Source organism: Conger conger, chromosome 1 (assembly GCF_963514075.1).
Source record: "Conger conger chromosome 1, fConCon1.1, whole genome shotgun sequence".
In the NCBI taxonomy this organism is placed as follows: Eukaryota; Metazoa; Chordata; class Actinopteri; order Anguilliformes; family Congridae; genus Conger; species Conger conger.
In genome coordinates, this window is record NC_083760.1 from 72,060,600 (window position 1) to 72,085,665 (window position 25,066).

Genomic DNA, 25,066 nt, shown 5'->3' on the forward strand with positions numbered 1-25,066 from the left:
CTAAAGGCTGCCCTCCAGGTCGCCACCGGAAGTAGAACTTGTTAGTCTAGCGTTTCGGTTGAACAACAGAGATGCATGGAAGTGAGGTGACCAAAGGCCTCATTTCTAGTTTTTACTAGTCTGTTTGGCAGCCCTGGGGTGTTCACCGTTTATTGAATACTATGCAATTCAACCCATATAGTTATTTAGTTAGCTAACTCGATGTTTTTTGTTAGCTGCATATCATAGATAACTTTAGCTAGTATTATTAGTCGGATGCCGTTGGCCATCTTCTAAATGAGTTGACTAGCTAGCTGTCACCTGGCAAACTAGCTAACGTTACCGTTCAACTTTGTGTTAGCTAGCTAGCCTAACCGTAGCGCAGTTATTCAGCGAAGTTAGCCAGGTAGCTTTTAGATGCAAACGTTTGCATTTGTTCGTTGATATCGTCTTAACCTTATAACTTAGTTAGCTAACCGTAGCCAGTGCTAGTTAGCAATGTAGTGACATGGTTTGTTGTCTTCCATTTATCCAAGAAAATCAACTCATCTGTATAATTTATAGACTCATACGATAGCTAGATAGCTAGCTACCAATCGCACAACGTTGCTGTTTATTTTAGCTAAGTTAGCTAGCCAGTCGTATCTTATTTGGCAAATTAGCTAAAATAGAGTAGCTATAATATTTATTAACTTTAGCCAAACAGACGTTAACGTTAGTTCATGTCTAGCTAATGACACACCAGGTAACGGTTAGCTTCTAGTCCGCTAACATTTATCATATTGGCTAGCTATTTGAGTATTGGTATGCAGTTAGCTATAATTAGGTCTAGCCATGTATTACTAAGGTAGTCGTCGGAAGTCCAATTTCGCCGTCCACCAACCAGGTATTAGCCTAGCTAGTCCGTGATATTCTGCAGTAGCTAGCTAGCTAGGCCTCATACAGCACGCTTTGGTAGTGGGCTCTGAACGTGGTCTGAAAGCATAACGTTAGACTAGACTCACAAAATCCATAAAGCTACGGGGCAGCCATGGGTGATAGTAGAGGTAAGATCTTGAGCTAATATTACATTTTAGCGAGTTATTTTTGCTGCTGCATATAGTGCTGATATGGCGAGTTAAAGTTAGCTTGCTAGCTAATTGACGACGGGCTTAACTTGCTGCTACGATAGCAGATATTGCTATCTTGGCTAGCAACTAGCATAACGTTAGTTTATCTAGTGATCTGTCTTGCTAGTGTAGGCGCCACTGTTCAGTTGCGATAAACAACTTGCCCGTTAAGGATTCCTAGATATTTTGTTAAACCAGCTAGTCTGGAGCATTTTAATTTAATGGTAATAGCTAGCTAGCTAACTTACTTATGTTTAGGTATCCGCGCTTTTGTAACGAAAATGTGCTTGGTTCATTTACCAATTTGCAAGCGAGTAACTTCGCTTTATTTACTAATTTATTCGAAGACGCTGCATATCTAGTAACTAACTTAGCCAACTTCTGCTAACTTGGCAATTTAGTCCGTTAACGTCAGTATGTAGATGGGATATATTATTAGCTAGCAATGTTCATTCTGAGGCCGTGTCCATTTTAATTGGCAACATTTGCTGCACTACGGTTGTGTGGCTTAAAGTAACCATCCATTCCATACAAGAACATTCTGTCCTAGTACATCGTTGCTGTGGTAAGCAGCTGGCCTATAACGTTTGTTACTTTTATTAATAGCAGCTTGACAATATTTATAACTGTTGTTTAATAGCATTGAGTTGACTATAAGGTTGTTCTGTTTTCTGGGCTGATCTGTTTAAGAACGACACTGTTGATTACTATTGAAATTCTTTATTGTTTCTTCTGGAATTAACGTTATTGTGCCTGTTGTGGTAGCTAATTAGTTTATGTAAAATAAGTTACCCTACTGTTTATCTGCTTCCATATGCAGAGATACATTAAACACACGATTTCGTTTTTTTCTGGCATTTTCAAACTGTATTCCGAAATATTCGGTTAAAATCCTAGGTAACTCCGTTGTTAATGGAACAAATATTCATAGGAACATTTATTTGTGGGCTTAAATATAGTTACGATTGGAACCATTTTGCTTGAACACCTGTGACCGACCGTGGGAGCAAAAACCTTGCAATTAATGTCAATGTCCAGGGTCAGAAGACACTTTTGTTTGTGCTTATCGATGATATCATGTCTGCGGACGCAGTACATGTAGACAGATTCTCACTGGCAAGTGCAGACAAACCGAACTGTTGGTCATTTTTCAGATCAGTTTTAGTGGTAACTTAAAAGTTGTAACCTTAAAATGCTAGATAGATGCACGTCTCAATTAGGAGTTTATAGTATGTATGGAATGGCCTTACAAATGAGAATGCACATCCAAAAATTGAGGAGAAATTCATTGAGCCCTAGGTTTTTTCTTTGTAAATGTTAACACTGATTATGAAAATTATTGCTTACTGAATCAGTGATATGATAACTCACTATTGAGTGGCCTGCCAGGTAGACCTGAATAATCTTCACCTTTTTTTATATTGTTTTGCTTTATTCAAATGGAGAGAAAGCAGAAAGGGTGACAGAAGGGATCACACCTCAGAAGGTGCTGTAGGGCAGGTTCCAGTCCCCGCCCATGGGCTGCGCTCCTTTTCTCCTTGTCTGTCCAGTAACTGTGCACTCGCTGTAGTGTCCTGCGGTTCTAACCTGAGCCGTCCCTGCCTCTCTGTCCCTTTAGATTCACGCAGCCCGGACAGCTCCTCGGTTTCCTCCCCTCCCTCAGCCCAGTGTTCTCCTCCGGCAGCATCCATGACCTCCCTGCCTCCCATCACTTCTGCCGTCAGCAGCCCCATCAGCAGCCTGGGCTCGCCCTTCTCAGTCATCAGCTCCTCCCTGGGGTCGCCAGGTGGCCCCGCCACTCCCTCGGTGGGCTACAGCCACATCAGCAACCCCCAGGTCAGATACAGATGTTGGAGGATTCCCACAGTCGCCACTCACTTTACTGTACAGGCACACTGATATGAACTGTGTGGATCAGCGTTGCTCTGATACCAGGGATGTTAAGGATTACGTGATGGTCGATTATTCTTCATTGCACATTCACATTGGTCAAGCTTGAATGAAGAGAATTCATTTTATTTTGTGTCGCCTAACATTGCACCCCTGTATATTTTAACCTACTGAGATAGGCTTGGGTATCTGGGTCCTGGTGCCCAGTCCAAGAGCCTTAGCGTTTACCGCTATGTTACATTTACCTTGCCTATGTCCTGTCAGTTTGTTGACATGATGACGAATAAGTGGGATTAAGTTGCAGTAAAATTTTGAATCTGTGACAATGCCTTTCATTTATTATTACACACATGCAGACTATCCAGGGGCTGCATCTGTTCAGTTTTAATGGACAATTTAAGTGGATCAGGCAAAAGGAAGAGATGTTGATTCTTTGAGTTGTTTATGTTGTCTTTGTCTAAATTTAACCGCCATATAAACATATTGTTCTGAGCTTTTACATTGAGGTTGATAGTTTTGTAGAAGGCAGTTTGAATGTGGGTGAATAGAAACCCTCTCTAAAAGCCTTGAGTCAGGAAAAGTATTGCCTCTTCTGCCACTATGCATTTTTATTGGTGTGCCATTTTGTTGGAATACACCATTAAATGACTGTATTGTTAATGGAACACCGAGGACCAGGGTTCGATTCCTGGTCCTGCCAAAAACCAAGTTTAGCCGGCTCTCGTGGAGTGGCATAATTGGCTTGCTGCTCCAGAGGGAGGGACTTGGCAGGTTTAGCGGATTGCTGTGCACAACAACACCCCGGGTGCCTCGGAATCATGGTCTCGAGCATGAGACGAGTGCTTGAAGAAGGCCTGTTGTTCTCCTTTGAGATGCGGTGTGGGCGGTGTATCCCCCAGCTAACACTAATTGGATTAGATAGGGTACAATTGACGACCAAATTTGGAGAAAAAGGGAATAAATGTTTATTTTATTTTATTTATATATTTAAAAAAAAGGATCACTGATCAAAGGAATGATTTGAAATGTGCACCCCGATCTGATGTTGCTAAAACCCCCTGCGTCCTACGAAAAGCTGGTACCCTGATGTAAACTACCCGCTGTAGTCCTGTATTATACTTTTTAAATCTCTCCACCTCTGCAGTTTTTCATAATGCATTTTTTGCAATGCTCTAAATGTATTGACTGAGTAAATATAAAGACCGATAACTAGGGATGTGTATCGTTAGGATTTTATCGATACCGATACCAATACCGATACTCCTTATCGGTGCCGGTATTTATCGATACTCTTATCGATACCACGGCGTGTAATTTAGTGTATAAAATAAAGACGTTACAAGATGGTAAAAGATTCAATCGTTTTTATTACCACAAGGGGGGTAACACCAGCAACATCATTAAACAACTTACAGCACCTGCCTTTTAAGCCCTTAGCAAGTCAACATGTGCAGTGCGAGGTATGTCAAAAAAACGAGCAGGCAGCTCCATACAGCCTTAAAGGTAACTGTCAATGTGATAATGCTTCAACAGAACAGAAGCTTAACTTAAAATTGCAAATGCTTCTCAGAATGGATGAAATAAAAATATAAAACCTAGGGAGATGACCAAAGCCCTTGCCTACATGTTCAACCCAACAGACACATACATGTAAACAGAACAGTGGAGGCGCTTCTCCTGATGCATTTAGCCCTAACAGTTTTTTTAAGGAAAAGCAACATATTTACTTTCTCTGGCAGCAGCCGAGATCGCTCTGGACAGAGTGACGTCACGCAATACACTCGGATAAAATGGAGCTGCGCATGTTTTAAAAAAGGGCAGTCTTAAACCTTTAAGGATGTATTAGGAATCAATCTTGTAAATTATTAACTTAATCTAGTATTTCACTTCCCCTTTAATGATTCATACACTTACCGTGACTCGATGAAGAAGTACTGTCGGAGTCTGCCTGCACGGAGGAGGGCACGGTGTTGTTAGCGTCTGCCGGGTTGCTAACTTTAGATGCGTTGTTTAACACGCCGCACTCCTTCAGCTTTATGCTATGGTTAAACTGCAAGTGTTTCATGATGTTGCTGGTGTTACCCCCCTTTGACGCAACTACTTTCTTTGTTTATTGCATTGAGCCGAGGATTCATTGAGTTTGATGAATGAGCCCATACCTTGGAGCGCTTAGCTCTTACGGCCGACATATTGACTACTAGAGAAAACAACGGGGCGCTGTGTCATAACCTGCCGACGGCGGCAGTGTCATAATTACGCGACGGTTAGGTAGACTCTTAAAAAAATACCGAAAATAGTATCGTTTGTCCAGAATCTTTAGCGGTACTCTGGTACCGACCAATTAGGAACCGGTACCAAAAAATACCGGCTCTCGGTACACATCCCTACCGATAACTAGGCGTAAGTGGGTAGGTACAAAAAACTATTTGCTTTGTCCTTGCGGTATGTTGGTCGCTGCTTGATCTGAATGCTTCTTAGTCTTTGTGAATGATGCAGCATTTGTACGTAAGGTTGGTTTTGCATCAAAACCTAGGTTTTGAATCAGCCTGCCATGCAAATATCAGTTTTTAGTTCATGATTATAATCCAAGGTTGTCATCATGGGCAGTAAATAGGCTTAGGCCATGCATTTGCTTTGATGCAGACTGGTGTAAGCAAGGTCAGTGCATTTAACCATTAACACTTGAAAAGGAGATGTATTTCTCGTCCTGCCCTCCACTCACACCTCCTCTGTTGTTGTTCTCATCGTACACCTCTCCTTTCTCCGTTTTCCTTGTTCTCTCTTCTCTCTGCCCGCTCCCTGTTTTCCACTGGCCTCTCGTCTCAGGTGAACTCCACGGTGTCGGTCTCGGTTAGCAGCTCAGACGACGTGAAGCCACCACTCGGACTGAAGTCTCAGCCCGCCCACAGCCCTGGAGCCATGCTGTCCCAGAAGAGGCTGTGTGGCATCTGTGGAGACCGGTCCTCTGGTGAGCACGGACTGTGGCACGGACTGGTCCTAACATTAAAGCACAGTTCACTTGCTGCGCTGGTGTAATGAACAATTCGTGCCAGTGTTGAAATGACTGGTCAGTTTCAGTCAAACTGCCATCTGCAGGAACTACGCAAGAATGACAGAAATCACCCAAAATGGAAATCCTATGGTGACGATGAATTGGAAATTCTGGCGCTTGCTATCAGTAAATGTATATCAATATTGGCTGATGCTGGTACCTCTGATTTACGTTATAACAAAAATGCAAACTGCAACCAAGGAAGTAGATGAGTGCAGCTGTAACCCTGTGAAGGAAAAATGACACAGATTGTAGTTGTATAATCTGAGCAAATCTTAATTTGTTTGCAGAATTGGTATATACACTCATCGAGCACTTTATTAGGTACATTTTTACTTTATTTTTTAACACCTAGTTATTCATGCAATTATCTAATCAGCCAATTGTGTGGCAGCAGTGCAATGCATATAATCATGTAGATACAGGTAAGAAGCTTCAGTTCACATCAACCATCAGAATGTGGTAATAATGTTTGACAGTGAAATGATTGTTGGTGGCAGACAGGGTGGTTAGTGTATGTCAGAAAGTACTGATCTTTTGAGATTTTCACGCACAACAGTCTCTAGAGTTTGCAAAGAATGGTGCAAAAAAAAAAGAAAAAAGAAGTGAGCAACAGTTCTGCAGACAGAAACGCCTTGTTAATGAGAGATGTCAGAGGAGAATGGCCAGACTGGTCAAAGCTGACAGGAAGGTGACCGTAATGCAAATAACCCCACATTACGACAGTGGTATGCACAAGAGCATCTGTGAACACACTGCATCATAACTAAGTGGATAGGCTACTGCAGTAGAAGTCTAAAAAAGAAGTCTAAAAGTGTTCACTGAGTCTACGTGACAGACACCGCAATTCCATTTGTGTTTATTGAATAATTGACTTGAAACTTAAAGGAAAAACTGATCAACTGCCATTCCAAGTGAAGGAAGCAGTCTGCCTTTGTCTAGCTATTTTCTAAAATATGTTTTTAGAAATTGTGTTATGCGGTTCGTAAACAGTTGCATGCAGATTTTGGAGTCAATGGTTGTGCAGTCATGGGTCACATACAGGGATCTAAGCTGCTAACAAACACATGAGGTCTGAAATGAATGCCTCATATTTTTAAAGGAACAGCCTGAGAAATTGCTCATTTACATTATGTGCTCTTCTGTTAAGCAGAGCATAGGTGGCACCCAGCTCTAACACAGCCTTCCTCCTGCCCTGCACCTCGTCCCTCTGTGTTCCCTGTTGTGTGTTCTGGGTCCCTCGCCCTCCCCACACCGCTAACGCTGGACGCAGGGAAGCACTACGGGGTGTACAGCTGTGAGGGCTGCAAGGGCTTCTTTAAGCGCACCGTGAGGAAGGACCTGAGCTACACCTGCAGAGACAACAAGGACTGCCTGGTGGACAAGCGCCAGCGCAACCGCTGCCAGTACTGCCGCTACCAGAAGTGCCTGGCCATGGGCATGAAGAGAGAAGGTGATTCACTGGGCCTCCAGGTGTTGCGCGGCCTGATGCTTTCACTGTGCGTTCAATCTCGTCTCTCTGCATTATACATGACATTGTTTAGCTGCTGTTGATTAGACTAAGCAGGGCACAGTCTCCCCCGGAGGAATGCGGGGTTAAGGGCCTTGCGCAAGGGCCCGGCTGCTGCACGGGTCTCGTCGTGGCTTGAACCACTAACCTTCCAGGTCCCAGTCATGTACGTTAGCCACCGCCAGCTGTGCCAGCTTATCAAGTGGTTAACATGGTAGACATTGTAAACATGGTAAACATTTTCTTACCTTGTTAATGGACAAGAGATGGTGGAGAGAATTTTAGCTTTTGTATTTTTTTATGACCTGGGACAGGTAGGAATTGCTTAAATTAGATTTGATTGGACAATTTTGTCTTGCAAAACCAATCCGCTTTGTGTCAAAAATAATTAGGCTGTGACGTCTCATGAGGCAAATGTGCATAGCATCTTCAGCAACAGTCTACCACGGTCATCTTTTCAACGTGCACTTAAATGATGCAAATCTGGAAGCTAACTTTCCTGTTGCATATGTCTCTTGGTCTCTAAGGCTATGGCTAACTCCATGTATTGGAAGCATGTGTGGTCACAATAAAGATGCATGTCAGGTGAAATGATCCCATTGAGTTTACCCAGGATCTGCTGAGTGTTGGCAACATACCATATCTGTTGGTAACATCTTTGTTGCATTGCCTTTGTCAATGAAAGGAATAGATGTAATTTTAGGTTTGTTACTCAAGGAGCACTCCTGCAAATGTTCCCCTCCATTTTTTAAAGAGATCTCTGGAATATCTAGGAACATACAGTAAATCGCACAATATTTTCTACTTGAGTAATAACGCTTGCTCCCAGTAGTTTCTCAAATTAGCTCCAAAGCTAATTGTAAGGGCACATTACAGTAGCTTCAGAAAGGCTTCATCCTGCGAGTGTAATAACTTCACTCATGGACAACATGCATCTCTCCTTGTAATGGATCACTTTCACTAACCTTTGAGATTTAAATTATTCTCTAATGTTGAAATTAAATGCTGCTAGAACAGGGTGCCAACTGGCTTACATTTGCTGTCTGGTCAGCATCGATTCTCACCACTTCTGGCTCTACACGTTAATATTACTAGACGCTTCCTTCCAGTATGGAAGGAAAATGTAGAAACCACATACGGGGATGGACAGACTGAGTGAAAAGGGAGAAGGCATGTGTTTGTATAGAATATAACCTTTGTCTTCCTGTCTCTCTTTTGTTTCCTCTCACTCCGCTTCTCCTTCCTACAGCAGTCCTGCACGACTGACAGATGTAAGGAGGACGAGGGGCAGGCAGGGGCAGAGATGTGTGCATTTGTATTGTTGCATTTTGTGGCCAAAAAATTTTAGGACTGCATGAATTATAATTATCGGGGTAGAAAAGGGGAAAATGTGATCAGTGAGAACTTTTCATTTCTAATGATTTATTTATTTATTAGTTTATTTGACAGGGCGAATGCGCATTAATAACATTTTTGTAAATGTGCCAGAGTTTTTCATCTGTTGTCCCTGTTTGGAATGTGGTTCCAAACCAGAGCACCTGGAGGAAACGCACACAAACATGGGGAGAACATGCAAACACCACAGAGGGACGGTCAAACCTAGAACAACAGTGGAACAACAGGCATCAGTGCTGACCCCTGTGCCACCATGCCGCCCAAATCGTTGACAAATAAACGTTATACATCAAGGCCTGTCAAGAAAACGTGCAAGTTTGAATTTGGTGGGAAATTGAATTCATATCCGGCTTGTTTCTTGTTCTCCTCTTGTTCTCCATTTTGCCCCTCCCCTCTCCTCTCTCCCCTCGGCAGCCGTGCAGGAGGAGAGGCAGAGGAATAGGGAGCGCGAGGGGGAGATGGAGTCCAGCAGCGCGGTGAATGAGGAGATGCCCGTGGAGAAGATCCTGGAGGCGGAGATGGCGGTAGAGCAGAAGACGGAGCTGCACTCTGACGGAAGCTCCGGCACCAGCTCTGTGAGTGTGGCCCCTGCAGCCTGCAGAGCTTTGCACATGAGGCCTAGTGAAGGGTCCCTCGGATATTACCACCCAGCTACTACTTAACTATCCGCTGGGCAAAAGAGCAGACTGCGAGTAGTCTGACGCTAACGTGGTCTCAAGCAAAAGTTTTAGCGAGTTAGTCGGCATTTGAGTCAGAGCTTCAGCCTTCATAGAGATGTCCTGTCAGGGTTCCTGAAGCAAGGCTGGAGAAAAACCTCTCCTGGGCCAGGAATACAAATACCTGTGCGAAGTGAAACATTTTTAACACTACTGCTCCTGTCCCATTTACATGTTGCGATTTCCCGTTAACTGCAATGCTCTCCCCCCTCCTCACCCACCCACGTATTGGCTCCAGCCCAATGATCCGGTCACCAACATCTGCCAGGCTGCAGACAAGCAGCTCTTCACCCTGGTGGAGTGGGCCAAGCGAATCCCACACTTCTCCGAGCTTCCCCTGGACGACCAGGTCATCCTTCTGCGTGCAGGTAGCCCCCTCCTCTCTCCTGCGTCTCACTTTTCTATGATCATAAGCGGGGCTGGGGCTTAGTATGACACTGGTTATGGAGTGGAACCTTGCCTTGAAGTTATCGGTTGAGTAACTTTGTGTCCATAACTGCCCCTGCATTGTTTCCCTAAGAAATGCATTGTCATACATTGACTTCATTTCACTGGCCAGTTCATATAGATTTGCCCCTGCCTGAAATGTTTTCCTTTTTCTTTTTTGTATTTAGGCCCTAGTTTCATTCTGTATTCTAAGCCACGCAATCATGTGCAACTACCCACTCATTTCTGACCCCCCCGTGGGTTTTCAAGAGAATCGGTAACGGTATTTTGACCATGCCAATTCTGTCCAGGATAGTGCTATTGCTTTTCATAGCTTGGATGTGGGGCAGCCTGTAGCGTAGTGGTAAAGGTACATGACTGGGATGCACAAGGTTGTCGGTTCACCCCGGTCTAGCCACAATAAGATCCGTTCGGCCCTTGAGAAAGACCTTTAACTCTGCATTGCTCCAGGGTAGGATTGTCTCCTGCTTAGTCTGATCAACTGTACGTTGCTCTGGATAAGAGCGTCTGCCACATCCCATTACTGGATCTCCTCACCAAGCGTTTTATGTTTTCTTTTCCCCTGAAGACTGCATTCGCGGCTAGTTCAGGCTACGCAACGCGTCAAGCATACTGGCGACTTGCAACATTCAAATTATACACATTTTTCATGCCTGATGGCAAGAAAAAACCGAAGTAAGCTAAACAAAAGGAAACTATAAAGATAGACTCGCTTTAACATATGCTCACTGTTCTGTCTGTTGGCTAGAGCTTACAAAGCTAGAATTGTTTTGAAGCTTTGAATTATCCTGCCAAAATGAGTTTGTAGCCTACATTACCCTCACCACTATATGTGAATTTGATGGTGTTACACCCATCACATCTATTGCCTTGAGTACTACTCAAGCGATCTGTAACTAGCTACAAAGCAAAAATATGCTCAACATTTTTATGTTTTAACAAAATGTAATGGCTATTTTTAAGCTTCATATTATGTCGAATTGGTAAACCCTGCTCCGTCTGCCTTTCTTGCTCTCGGTCTGATGATGAGGTCTCATCGGGGGTTTCAAGATGCGCTGTAGTTTCATTGTTGTGAGCAAGATAGCAGGGCTTTGGATGTGTGTCAGGAAGTATGCTACTGTGCACTTGTCAGAACAGAGCTGCAACCAGTAACGATGTCTGCATTATTTATGAGAAATTGGGTGGGTTTATGCCCTTGCTTGCAGTAGCAGTGTAGCGGTGGGCCCTGTGCATATGGTGGACAAACAAAGTCCCTTTGCCGGTACCTTAGCTCAATGGCAGTAGATGGGTTTCCACTCTTTGTGTTCTCTCAGGTTATCGTCACTGAACGCAATGGGCTGAGTTGGGCCCTTGTTAGAAATTCTACTGAGCCAGGGGTGGGCTGTCCCCACCCCCTTAGGACCAGATTACTTAGCCCTGATTGGTGTGTCTGTCCGTTTGGCCCCTCCCCTCTTCTGTCAGGCTGGAATGAGCTGCTGATCGCCTCGTTCTCGCACCGCTCCATCACGGTGAAGGACGGCATCCTGCTGGCCACAGGGCTGCATGTCCACCGGAACAGCGCGCACAGCGCCGGCGTGGGGGCCATCTTCGACAGGTACTGCCGCCGCGGCTGCAAAGTCTGGCCACTCGCCTGCTGCGATGCGCTCCTGTCACTCCGTGTAGCTAACGCCCAGGGATAGACTACGCACGTCTCACACTGTCATTCACCTTCTTCTGGCATCTGTCTCTGCATGTGGCTGAGATTTTTACAGTGGAAGGACGGCAGACTCTTGTCTAGAGTATCTAGCAGCATGGTGCATATTACAAAAGAGACCCAAACAGTTACACGTACCCGAAAACTGACAAGGCCACAGTCGCCCACTCTGTACTAACACCACTAATTGTCTTCCAGGAAAAGGGGTAGTGGTTCATTTATTAATGTAGCTCAGTTAATCGTATATCTGTTGTGTTGTCTTGACTTCAGCTGTACTATGTTAGTGTTGCATATAGAAAATCAAAAGTAAAATTTCAGATGCCAATTTAGATAACTGAACCATTTCTGGTTTTGTGCCATGTAGTAACATCCTCAATCTCTACTATAGTGTAACACTGCCGCACAGACCAATTTACATACATTCTGATATACAGGCTAACACTCATCAGTCCATCTGAATATGTTTAAGATGAGGGCCGCCCCATTTAAGTAGCCATTTTAAGTCAAGATGACTATATGAAGGAAAATTGTTATCGTCTTTTGTAATGGAAAATGAATTTGCATACCACCTAAACCAGGATTATGTAACTAAAACTGCTTATGTTTTAAGGTTTTGGTACCACTCGTCAGATGGTAGCTGGTAGGTGCTAATTATAGCCACTAGGTCCCATGTCACTGTTCACATAGTCATTACATTGTTATTACAGCGATGGGAGATTTTGACTACAGGGTGGGAATGACTCCCTGTGGGGTGAACAATTCTCGGTTTAACCAGTTGCAGGCTTTTATCAAAAGGAGCGATGTCATTCATTTACAAGGCCTGCTGTTTGTGTACATTTCATAACATGATGGGGCTCGCTCCAGTCAGCTACTGTGCTTCATTATTAATAGCCTTAAACACAGAGGAAGTCCTTTGTTTTGTAGACCTTCTAGAGCCACTGTCCAGCACACTCGACTGCTTATAATGAGATTTTCCCCCTTGTCCCCCACCAAATGAAATCGAGGAGAATGACTATAGATCAGTGTCCGTCAGTTTGTGTGTTCATCACACTGCTATTTTGGGTATGCCACAAGATGGCAAAGGGCGACATTTGCTCCTGTCGAACTGGTCGGTGCCTTGCATGGCAGCCAATCACCGTTGGTGTGTGAGTGTGTGTATGAATGGGTGAATGAGAAGCATCAATCGTGTACAGCGCATTGGATAAAAGCGCTATATAAATGCCAACCATTTACCATTTTACCATTTACCAATGGGGCCCTTATAACCTAGAACAGTGGTTCCAAAACTTGTACCCCTGTGTATGCTGGTTGTTGTTCCAACCTCAATTTCCATCTAATAATTTTAACAAGCTGTTAATCTTGAAGTGCTTTTCATCTTAAAATGGATTTCGTGCCTTAAATCAGCCTTAAATTATGCCAGAAATCGCTTTGCAGGGGCTTGAATAATGAAATTACCTTGTTCTCATTGTGCTTATTGTACCATCTTACAAACAATTGTATTAGTAGAGGTAACAAATAAAACATTGAGGTTAACGAATAGGCTAATAATTAGATAATTGAACACACATAAATTTAATTCAATTAGTTGTCTTTTGCATATCAACACAATGCAGACTTGCCTTGTTATAATTTGCTTTGCCTTTGAATTCTTCATTATCTACTGATTCACTTAAGTCTTCAGTTAAAAATAATTAAGATACTTTTTCTGCTAAATGTATACATTGTTTGCAATATAGCACAATACGCACAATATTAACATGGGATTTTTATTCTTTAGCCTATGATATGCATAGCTATCTGACAAAATGTGCTTCAAGAGCGTAAGTAATCCCTCTCAACATGGAAAGCACGTAATTAAGAAAAATTGTGGATTGCAATTGTGGATGGAACAAAAACCAGCATACACAGGGACCCAGTTTGGGAACCACTGACCTAGAACTATCACTCAAGAAGTTTGCTTAGTCTTGGTTTGACCTATACAGAGCCCCACTCGTCACCCTAGGCAGGGCTGGACTGGGGCAAAAAAAAGGCCCTGCCATTTGGCTCAGACCGGCCCACCACAATCGGTTGGACACCGCCCATCACTACAACATCCTTGCAGTCTGTTCAATATGCATATGATGGATATCTACCATTCATCAAATCATCAGTGTCATGGACAGATCAAGTATACCAATGCAAGTGTGGACCAGTGTACTCACTCACTGTCGACTTATTCCAAGGTGAGCAAACAATACCCATACTCATACTGTTAAGTAATTGTTAAAGAAAAAGCTCTGCTCAAAGTCATAGGAATAATTCAAATTATTTAATTTTAAGACGCTCAAGCTGCCAGACGCCCTGGCTAGTTAACTACATTTTACATCAGTCTAGTCGCGGTAAAAAATGGCCCAAAGTCCTTGATCGCGTCGACAATAGTTAATAATAACAGCACATAATATTGTTCCTGAAACCCCCTGCGATAACATACGATACTGTACTAAATAAATCTGTGAAGGGACCGGTTTCAAAAGAGCGCTCAAACGGTCTGTCAAAATCAGTGCGCTCGCACTGTTGTTGGACTAGGCTCATCTAGAGTTAGCAATAGCATTAGCCATTCTGTGCTAACATTCATAAGACCTAGCCCAAAAAAATTATGCTAACGTAACGTTGCTTAGTGAGACCGAGTGACTGACTGACCGAGTGACTGCTTAGCTTACCTCTTTAGTGCTAGCTATATCCTCCACTGTCATAACTGACTCTGAGTCTGTGTCACTGTCCGACTCCCGTTGCTGCTGTCTAACGTTAACGTTCCTGCTACTGTTACTGCTACTAGCAGCAGTTCCAGAGAACATTTGTGTAATCTTTCTACATTTTGAGGCATCCTCTGCCAACTTTTGGACTTTCTTGTCTCTAATTTTCTGGGCACCTCCTTTGCGCTTTCGATCCATTTCGATCCATTTCTCAACTGACAACAACTTGACAACAGGGAGGAGGGGTCAGGGTTGAGCCTACGAGACGGGAGGGGTTGGGCTTAAGCATGTGATTGGGCCGGCCCACTGTCAGTATAGAAAATGAGCCAATGGGCCGCTGTCCATTTTTTGGGGGCCGCTTGATAACAAAAACATTAAAAATGTTTTTTTTTTAAATTATTATTATTATTTTTTAAATAAATAAATAAATCATACCGGCCCAAAACTAGACCGGCCCACATGCCCGCGGGCATGTAGACTATATAGCCAGTCCAGCCCTGACCCTAGGTAATAAAGAGTTTTTCAAATGTAAACACAGATATTCGTTTTCTGTTTTGCAATCGGACGCTTTGCCGGTCTGTACCCTCAGTTTCGGTTACACGTCTGGCAGGTAGCAGTCAGTCCTTTATCTTTTTTCCTTTTCACTTTTTTAATATTTATGCATATTTATGCATTTAATGTAGCCATGAAAGGCTGGGTTACAATGTGCCAGTCCAGAAGAGACGCAACCACTAGGTTGGCAGATTGCAGGTTGCTTCAAGATGAGATGCCAGGTTCTGCGATCTACTACGTGCCTTTCGCCCACAGCAGGTGCTGCCGTTCCACATTCCTGGAACAGTGTCATGCAGTTTTAGCTGTCTGCTTGAAAGTAGTCTATTGTTCTATCCATTAAAAGCTTAGCTTCATACTACCATTGTTAGGCATCAAGTAATTGTCCCACACTCAATGAAATCAGAGGTGGCTACACTGCATCATTGGTGGGAGACAACGTGTTTACTATTTGGTTTTTTTTCGCCAGCTTCAGTCCTCCGCTAGCTCAAGGTTGTAATAGCCCCTTTGTGAATCCACTTCTTAATTATTCCTTATGCCGCACCTCAATCATCTATGCTGATAAAGTAATTGGCACTACGTAAGCACATACAATGATTGACAGCAATGTTTGCTAGCAACACTTGTTACATTCAGATTGATTTCTTACTCCAATGGACATGCGTTATTTTTTTCTTAGAAGCAGTTGGGAATGCCCACATTAGAAATGATAGCAGTTATGCAACTGTCCCGCAGACAGCCATTTGCCAGCAGAGTAACATCTGGGCTGACCTACCGCTACTGTTTCTCCATTTTCATTGTCACTCCTCTTCATATTGTTTGGCATTACTGGTCTACTGTTCATCTTGTCATTAAACACCATATATTGACTTACATCAATCAAACTGTTGTTTTTGAGTGCAGGGAAAGGCTTACCTGCATTTCTTTAGCAACAAATGTTTGAAAATGCTCAATGCAAAATATTCCATTCATATGCTTTGTCTTGTTCACCTTTCATCTGTATAAGTTTTGTCTGGAATCAAGGAATGCAAACATGCACATGGCTGTTAAAATATTCTCATTTCTTTGTTAAAACTTCGTTATTACAACTGTATACAGTGTCACTCACCACCGTTCAACTCCATGTACGCTTCCTGGTTCCCTTGGGAAAATCGCGTGGAGGTTAACCTGGAGGTTAAACATTGAAATACACGTTTAAATCCCTTCAGCTCAGGTGGTGGAAACAAACGGGTGGCCCTACACGTAATGTCGGGCATTCTAACTCTTAAGCACTGGCCTTGGAGAGCTGGTGGATCTGGTGTTTTCTTTTAAATTTAACCCAGGGGTGCACAACTCCAGTCCTGCAGGTAAAATCCTTAGGATACACTTGCAGTCGGCACCGATCAAGGTGTAATTGAGCCGATGAAATAATTAAAAGCAAAAGGTTGGCACAACATCCTGAAATGGATCGGCCCACTGATTTAACCTAACCATTTCAGAACTGAGTAACCTAGTGAAGTGTGTTGTCTGTGTAATCAGCTGTTGTAATTAAGTGCTGAGTAGCAACACAAACGCCACTTTCTGTGGTTCAGTAGTGCCAGGATTGATCACTGATCTAGTCAATGGGCTCTGTTATTGCTCTGTTATCGTCAGTGCTGGGCTATTGTAATTCTGTGCAGCTTTTGATCTGGTGAACTCTTCGTGATCTGTATCTTGTGCTTTCATGGCTTTGTCAAATGTCCAGTATTAACCACCCTGCTTTAGTACTAGGTGTATGACAAATCATCAGTTTTTGTAAGCGTGTACCGTCCCATTTTGTAAACGGTTAACAGTGTAATCGATACCGTTTATGACCACTGGGGACCGTATCTTATTTATGAAATAAAAAGAAAAAAGTATTACAAAAATGTAACTGCATTTTTGAACTTTATTTTGGGCCATTTTAAATAGTTCCATTTAAATGTCAAGATTATTATAATGTCAAATTTACATTTACATTTACATTTACATTTACATTGACATCATGTTCACAGTTGTCTAGCAGTCTGTAGCTAAAGCCGTGTCGGTCCTGGGCAGGCATGCTGGTTGATCACGTGACATTTAAAAAAATGCATCTGTTAAAATGATAATTCTTCATGTTTGTGTCCCTGTTCCATATGGCTTCTGCCTGACAGACTTGATTGGCATGAAATGTGTCCAATCTGCTGCTGTTGAACTCCTTTATAGACAGAGTTGTCCACTCAAAATTCTGTGGTCATGTAAATGTCCAATATTTGCGTTATATAACACCATGGTGGGGTAGGGTTGTGGTGGGGACACGATAAATCTGGTCTATTTTGAAGCGCCTTCACACGGTCTCCGACCTGTGTGTCTAACAGTCGCAATATGTCCTCTAGCTTAATTCTTTTAGGTTAATTTTTCCTGGAATATGTAGGCTATTTATTAGCATGTTATGCAGAGCGACACACAAGCCATATATAGCTAGAGATGGGCGGCAAAATTTTGGAGGGAAAATAAAAATAATTTTTTTAGGTTTTGCTACCTATACCGTGCATTGCTTAGTAAGTTTAAGTGGTTTAAAACCTTCACACAAGCCTCAAGATCTGGCAGCCCTCACCCATTTTGCAGTGTTCTAGTTTGAGGCTTTATAACTCCAGAGATGAGCATCATAGAGACTTGAAAAATGGCTTAAATGAAGCAAGACTTTTTACAATAGCATTTACAATACCAACTTAATTTTGTTTACTACAAAATACTAATTTTGTGTACTACAAATACAAGTCGGTAAATCATTTTTGTTGCCGAATTATCCTTCTTTTTAAAAAAATTTTTTTTTTATATATAACATCATCACTAGCTAGCCTGCTAGGAACCGTCTCGATTAAAATGCATGGCTTCCGGTTATTCGGTTGGTTTGCTTCGCAGTGGAGAGGAATCCATCGCACCCGAAGCCTCGGTCAGACACAATCTCTGCATTGTACTGGGTTGGAATCCCTCGCAAGCTGGTTTACCACTCCCATAGGAAATGAATGACTTATCTTTATTGGATAATGTGGGCTCATTCCAATCACTTATTTTTTGCATATTTTTTCTACTCCTTGCTCCACCCATTGGGAGAGGCTAGGAAAACCGCCAAGAAAAATAAATGAAAATTGAGAAATGAAGAGCATGTGAATTAGGCCAATGGAATGTCCTTCCTCCTTCAAACATCAGTTTGAAGCCAGGTCTCGTACAGACTTGGTAGATGGGGACAGGTTGATCCACAGGTCAATTATTTATATAAAAGATACTAACCCAAAGGATGCACTGTTGTTTTCTTGCTCAAAGGAAGGTGTTCTTAACTTCTATTTCAATATTTTCACTATCAATATCCGATGGATAATAGGTTACTGGTCTAAGGATTTTACTTTTGATTTCTACTGAATTTTTAGAAATAGTTAAACTACACGGTCCTGCAAAATGTAGTTAAGCTAGCTCTGGCCAACATAATATAGAACACAACAAAAAAAATGTTGTATAGTGATTGCTTTATTAAGCAGACTCAAAAAAATAAATAGTTGGAAAATTGTTGCATTTAATACAATTATGAACAGTGGTTACACACAATGATAGCTTTTATTTTTCAACTTGCCAACTTAGTAATGTTGTGTGCAACATTTGTCCAATGATTTATTGCTTTAGCCATTTATTTTTATGTAGATGTGGCATAGTGGAAAGCTATGTTCAATTTACCAGTAGTTTGAATTTGCGTGTCAAGGAATAAACACAACCTCTATGAACATTAAGAAATGCCATACAATAACCCATAAGTGAATCACAGCTAAAGATTTAAAACGCATAGTATGATAACTATAACACTGCAGCATTCAATTCCCTCCTGTGTTTGCATTCTTAGCCCCCCTGAAATAACCAAAGATTGCTTGCTAGAGCTAGCTTGACTGTTGCTAGTTTAGAAGGTAAACAGCCCGGCAGGACGTTCTATGCAGCCATGTTTCTTAAAATTGTCTGACCAATTTGTGCATTTTGTCACTGGTGGTGAAAGCGCTTTTTAAATTTTATTGAAACATTTTTTTACTGAGCCTACCATTTCAGCTTCAAAAAAAAAAAAATCTGTTTTTGTTATTTATTGTAAACAGCTCCGTTTCAGTTAACCGTTTAACCATTTACATGCCTATTTAGTACCTCTACTGTGTCCCTCATTAGAGGGACAGAACAGAGACTCACCTTCCGTAGAAGTAAGAAGTTTCTGTGCTTGTACAAAACTAATAGAAATGTGCCATTATCTCAGTCAGTTTCTCTTAATCTCTTCTCTTCTGCAACTGACTGTGGTTTAAAGGTTGTCATATTTTAGTTGTGATTCTGCTCATACCGTAGGATTAATTTAATTTGTTAATTTTCAATCAAACTATCATTTTTAAATAAAACTTGTACCATTTATAACTATGGCTTTATGTCGCTACTTTTTTCATTTTGGACATTTAACACATTTAACAGCTTCAGTAGCATTTATTTTTTCCTGCTAAAGGCAGTTTGGATTGTACTTCATTTCAGAACACAGTTGATTAATTTGAAGCATTCAGAGGTATTCCAACAAGGGGGACCATTTAGATTGCTTTACTTTTTTTTTTCTTTGTTCTTCAAGCTTGGGTTTTCACTGGACGCCTGTTTGCACCCATAAGTAACCTGTCATTGATCCTGCTGGATGTGTTTTTGTAGAGATATTTAAGAAAGATCTCTGTTAGCAGTGTGTTGTTCTCAGATAACTCAATTTGCTGAAGTTTGGTTTGGTAACCACGGGAGCTGAGCCTTCATTATTTAGAGCCTGTCGCTTGTTACACCTAGAACTGGGCTTCAATGCAAGTGGAGTCCAATCTGTATGCCTGGGGCCAAAACCTGGATTTTGACTGTATAATGACAATGTAATAACAATGTAACTGTGATGTAACAACATTGTAATAACACATTTTGATTGAATACACAGGGAGAGTGCGCACAGTGCAGAGGTGGGGGCCATATTTGACAGGTAATGACGCTACACAACACAATGATGGCACTTTTTAAACATCGTACAATAAGTATGAGATTTTGGATGTAGCATGGAAGTGAACTGTAGATATTCAGTTACTGGGCCACCATCACTGGGCTGTAGTTGTTAGTTGGCAGGGATTTCCATTTTAAAGCCTCTTGTGCACGGAGAACCCTTTGTTGGATTAAGCACTGGCTCACCAGAGGTATAGGGTGAAAACATGCTTGTCACAAAACTTGATTCTTTTTTTTATTTTATTTTTTTGCTTTCAATTTGAATTGTCATATAGAATTGTTTCATTCTGTAGAAAATGTCTTAAAATGGGCTGACAACATAATTTGAGTATTATAAATTGCACTATCCATTCTAATTTACAAGTTTCGTACTGTGCGTGATGGTTAATCCTTGCTCCCATTGTGGCGAGTGGCAGTGTAAAGGTGTGTAACATGAGGCTAATGTGTGCTACAGTTTTATTCCTCCTGTACCCCTCACCACACACATTGTGACTCTTCTTCATACACTTTTGTGTCTTTAAACTCCCCCCTCCCCTCTCTGCATACCCTCTCCTTCCACGTCATGCAGAGTCCTCACTGAGCTGGTCAGTAAGATGAGGGACATGCAAATGGACAAGACTGAGCTGGGCTGCCTCCGAGCCATCATCCTCTTCAACCCAGGTACCTGCAGCATGGCAACAGTGTGGACCCTGCTCTGGACATAGGAACCTTTTTTGAACATAGAAGCCTTCAGCAGAATGCACAAAGCACTGTCCGCTTTGGTTGGGAAGTTTTGGTAGTATGACATTTACACCACGGACTCGGTTCATTGAGATGCACCCGTTTATACAGTAAATGCTTCCCTTCAGTTGCGGTCACTTTGTCGCTTGGCAACAGCTATAAGCAACAAGGGCTGTTTAACATTAAGGGGTGCCTCATGCAAATAATAGAATTGTAAATTACGACGGATGCATTTATTGAACATGTTGCCTAATTGCCTTTTAAATGATATTCATAAACTGAAGATTTCCCACTCTCTCTTTGTGCTGGAGCGATGTTTAACCATAGTTCTTTCTTGGTTTTGTTGGGCACCGTCGTCTTAAAATTGGAAAATAATGTTTCTTTATTCAGTGCCACGTCTAACAATATCTCCATTTTGTTATCTTTGAAGCTGTGGGACCGCTTATTTCTTAGTTTTTTTTCCACCATATCTTATGGAAAAATAAATAAGGTTTTTCGTGTTGCTGCGTTTTGCTTGTTGGTGCACTTTTATTGAAAATGTCTGCTGATCAGAGAAAATGGTGAATTGCACCAGTAATGTGATGGTGCTTCTGCCAAATCAACCCTGATTGCAAAGTCATTTAAGGCACTATGCCAAAAATATGAAAATAAATTAAACATGACATGCCAAAGAAGGCGTATTGCTAGATGGCGTTGCCACAAACTGTATCACTCACCATATATATAATTTGGAGAAAATTATATATATACGGTTGGATAATTTAGTTTAAGTTTTTAATTCTATTAATATGTTCCCAACAGTCTTGATAAATGCAATATGTTTAAGTATTCCTGCAGTGTTTTATTAATAAATAACTACTTGCTCTTATAACGCAGTCAAACGGTCGCTGCAAGGAGTGCATAATCGATCTTAAAGCGAGTCGATGGGCCTAGTTACGTCGCACGTAGAAGCTATCCCTTAAGCAACTGCCTAAGTGATAGTTCAGGGTAGAACACGTGTAGAAAAGTTAACAATTTTAGTAAGGTATACTTTAGAGAGTCTTCGTAAAGCGCTAAGAGACACCATTATCGGGAAACGCACCCCTGGTTTTGTAATATTTTCCACTTTTTTGTGCGAATAGTGGCATGTCTGAAAGTGAACTGACCGTGTGCTCTTCCCCAGATGCTAAAGGTCTATCCAACTCCAGCGAGGTGGAAGTTCTGAGGGAGAAGGTGTACGCATCACTGGAGACGTACTGTAAACAGAGATATCCAGAGCAGCAGGGCAGGTAATCCAAATACCCCGCAGCTGTCTTACCTTTCCATGCACTGGATGTGCAGAGAAATGGGAATCGAAATTCAGCTGGCCAGGTGTTCGATCCTCTCCTGGAGCCTACTACATTCTTGGTTCTTGTAAACGCTCTAGGTTAGTGTCCTACACTTTAAGGTCCTAAAGAAGCCTGTCAAACAATAGCTGGTTTGTTGACCTGGACCTGGCAGTGATTACCCAAACTTGGGTGAATTGGCATAGCTGAAGAACTCGATTTGAAAGGAAAGGGTAGGAACTGAGTTGGTTTTTGGAGTAACCTGCGAAGTGTGCAACCACATTTTCACTCGTTCTTTGATCAGCTCTCCACCTATTGTCTTACGGAGATGTATGGACTGGTGTACTGATCCTTCCTCTGTCCCTGTTCCAGGTTTGCTAAACTCCTCCTCAGGCTACCAGCACTGCGTTCCATTGGCCTGAAGTGCCTGGAGCACCTTTTCTTCTTCAAATTGATTGGAGACACCCCCATTGACACCTTCCTGATGGAAATGCTTGAGGCGCCGCATCAGTTAACATAGAGAATGGTCCAGCCTGGAGCAGGACTCTGATTGGCTCTTGGTGCTGGGACTCTGCAGTGACTGAATTTCCCTCTTCACCTGAACAGTTATTTCCCAGGTCACCCAAGCAGCTGATTGAACTGTCTGTAATGCACAGCTGTGCATTTGAGTGCAGCATCCTAAAGGAACTTACCATTACTATGAATTTTTAAATATGCTGGTGCTTGAAATTCATTTTTTGTCTTAATGAAAGGATTAGACTTGTTTTTCAGAAATTTTAAACTTTGGTTTGCCGCTACGGCTACGACTTGATACCTAACCAAAGCTCATAATTTGAGTGTATATTATTGGGATTTGAAAAATCAAAGCCATGTTAAAGCTTTTTGACTTTGAAGTTGAACTTGATGTTATAATGCAGTCTGTGGTGCCCACCTGTACATTTTGCCCCCTTTTACTTTCTCCAAAGCCTGTTTTATAAGGTGCTTGTTGTTTCTCTCCAGTAGAAATATCAACTGTTGGTAATATTTCGAATTACACACTGAACACAAAATGTTCTTCATGTTAATCAGAAGGCAAACCTGGATGAGGTTGTGCTCAGAAATGCAAGTGACCAGGTGGCTGTAACACTTTCCTTGTGCACCAAGGGTGGTTTTCTTGATAGAATAGTTGGTCCATTCTCTCTGGAAAATGCAGATTTTCTTGAAATTGACACAGAAGTTTTTTTGATATGAAAATGCCAAGCTAAGCTCTTGAAAGGCTGATGGGAAAATGTTTGGTACATTCCAAGGAATTTTCTTTTACCCCTCAGGTAATCTTTTGGAACTGTCCTGAAGCAGCAAGCTAAGAATCCAATTGCAGTCAGGGATGTACCAGTCTATGCATCTAACTCATTACAATTAAGCTAAATACACAGGACAAAGACCAACAAAATATGAATTTTGGTTGGTAGAAGGAGAATTAATCTTTTAAAAGCTAATTGCAAGTAAATCAAATGTCAGGTTGCTGTGTTCTTATTGACAGACCTTACCAGTCTTTAAATGTGCAATGGGCATGATCTATTTATCCCTGGAATTTTTTATCACACAGTTATGCTTTTTACTTGAAATGCACTGTAAATGTGCAATCATTTACATTAAGAAATCAAATAAAGTAATGGATTTCCCCTGAACAAAAATAAGCTAGGTTGATCAGTAGTGAGATTATATCACTTCATCAGACTCTTCAGTGTGAAGATTCAGCAGAGACAAAGGTTCTCACATTTTTTACACTTTGAATACAAACGGGAATGTAACCTCTAAAAGATGTTGCTTCTCTATATAGTGGGAATACTCATTTTGAAAAGCTAGCATGTGGTGTTCTGCTGTGACCCTCTCACACAGACTGTACTGTATGTATTAAACATACTGTAGGGGACTTTGGGATCATTCATACTGGCACTCGTGTAGCAAGCCAAATTGGTGCTACACCACATAGATCCTGGAAATGTACTTCAGCAGCACAGACATGGCAAGCACTCGCGTGCTGCACTGTACAATTGTTGCACAGTGCACATGCACAACACGCGCAAATATGCAAGAATAGACACATTTTTTGATTGCCAGATGATAAATTCAATAAAGAGCTGTCTGTTTGCCAGATGATATTGATATTGATGATATTGATATTCCAATATGTAATAGTCGGTATGGTTTATTGGGTGCTGTGCAGTCCGGTTGGGAGTGTTTAGTGAACATCCTGTGTATGATGAGGTACTAGTCCTAAAGACTGAACCAGGTGATGCGTCTAATGTATGTGAATATGTATGCAATTTTTCTTATTCAGCTTGTACCACAGAGCCAAGAAGGAAGGATTCCCTTTGCACAGCGTTTCAGGGAGTCCAGATCTTAACTACAGGCTCCATGGAGCAAGTTGCTGGCCTTTGACTATTAGCATCTATGTTTCTGTCCATACTTCAGAGACATCTATTTTACCTTTTAGTCTTCCTTAGTTTGGTTACCTTTTGCTTGGCTTCCTTGAAGTGATCTTGCACACCAATTGCATCGTCCTGTCTGCTTAAGTTATTATACCATACCCTTAACCATACCCAAGCTATAAGATGGGCAGAGATGTATCAAGTACACATCTAATGGACTTTGTATGCTGGGCATGTGCAAGTCGGGTCTAGCAAAGGGATTGGTTGTGTATGTGCACATTATGAATGAATACATCATGAATTGTGTGGCAGCATATGCTGAGAGTATGTTCTAAGCCAAAATGACGATGAAACTGTCAAACTTGAGTCTGGGCTAAAGTGTTCTTTTCAGGATGTCTCACCATGGTGGTGGTTTTCTTGTGTATGCGCAAAATGATGTCTTTGTACTGATCATATAACTCAAGCTGGGTACCAGACTGCCAGAAAATAAATTTTATATTTAAAAGTGCTCGATGTAGCGGACATCCTGCATTCTCTCAA

General features: G+C 41.8%; 1 protein-coding gene across 7 annotated transcripts; it reads left to right on the forward strand.

The window, feature by feature from the left end:
* On the forward strand, positions 1-25,066 carry LOC133121858 (retinoic acid receptor RXR-beta-A). 7 transcript variants are annotated; one of them, XM_061231398.1, is made up of 11 exons: positions 1-86; positions 2,707-2,924; positions 5,805-5,946; positions 7,184-7,483; positions 9,350-9,510; positions 9,890-10,019; positions 11,560-11,692; positions 20,033-20,074; positions 20,660-20,751; positions 21,974-22,079; positions 22,488-25,034. In XM_061231398.1, the coding sequence occupies exons 2-11, from the start codon at positions 2,778-2,780 to the stop codon at positions 22,633-22,635; spliced, it is 1,401 nt and encodes a 466-aa protein (XP_061087382.1). In that variant the 5' UTR covers positions 1-86; positions 2,707-2,777; the 3' UTR covers positions 22,636-25,034. The 7 variants fall into 7 exon arrangements, with proteins under 7 accessions (XP_061087382.1, XP_061087357.1, XP_061087400.1 ...); XM_061231373.1 differs by lacking the exon at positions 1-86 and adding an exon at positions 93-1,025; XM_061231416.1 differs by lacking the exon at positions 1-86 and adding an exon at positions 93-1,025 and having other exon boundaries at positions 7,304-7,483.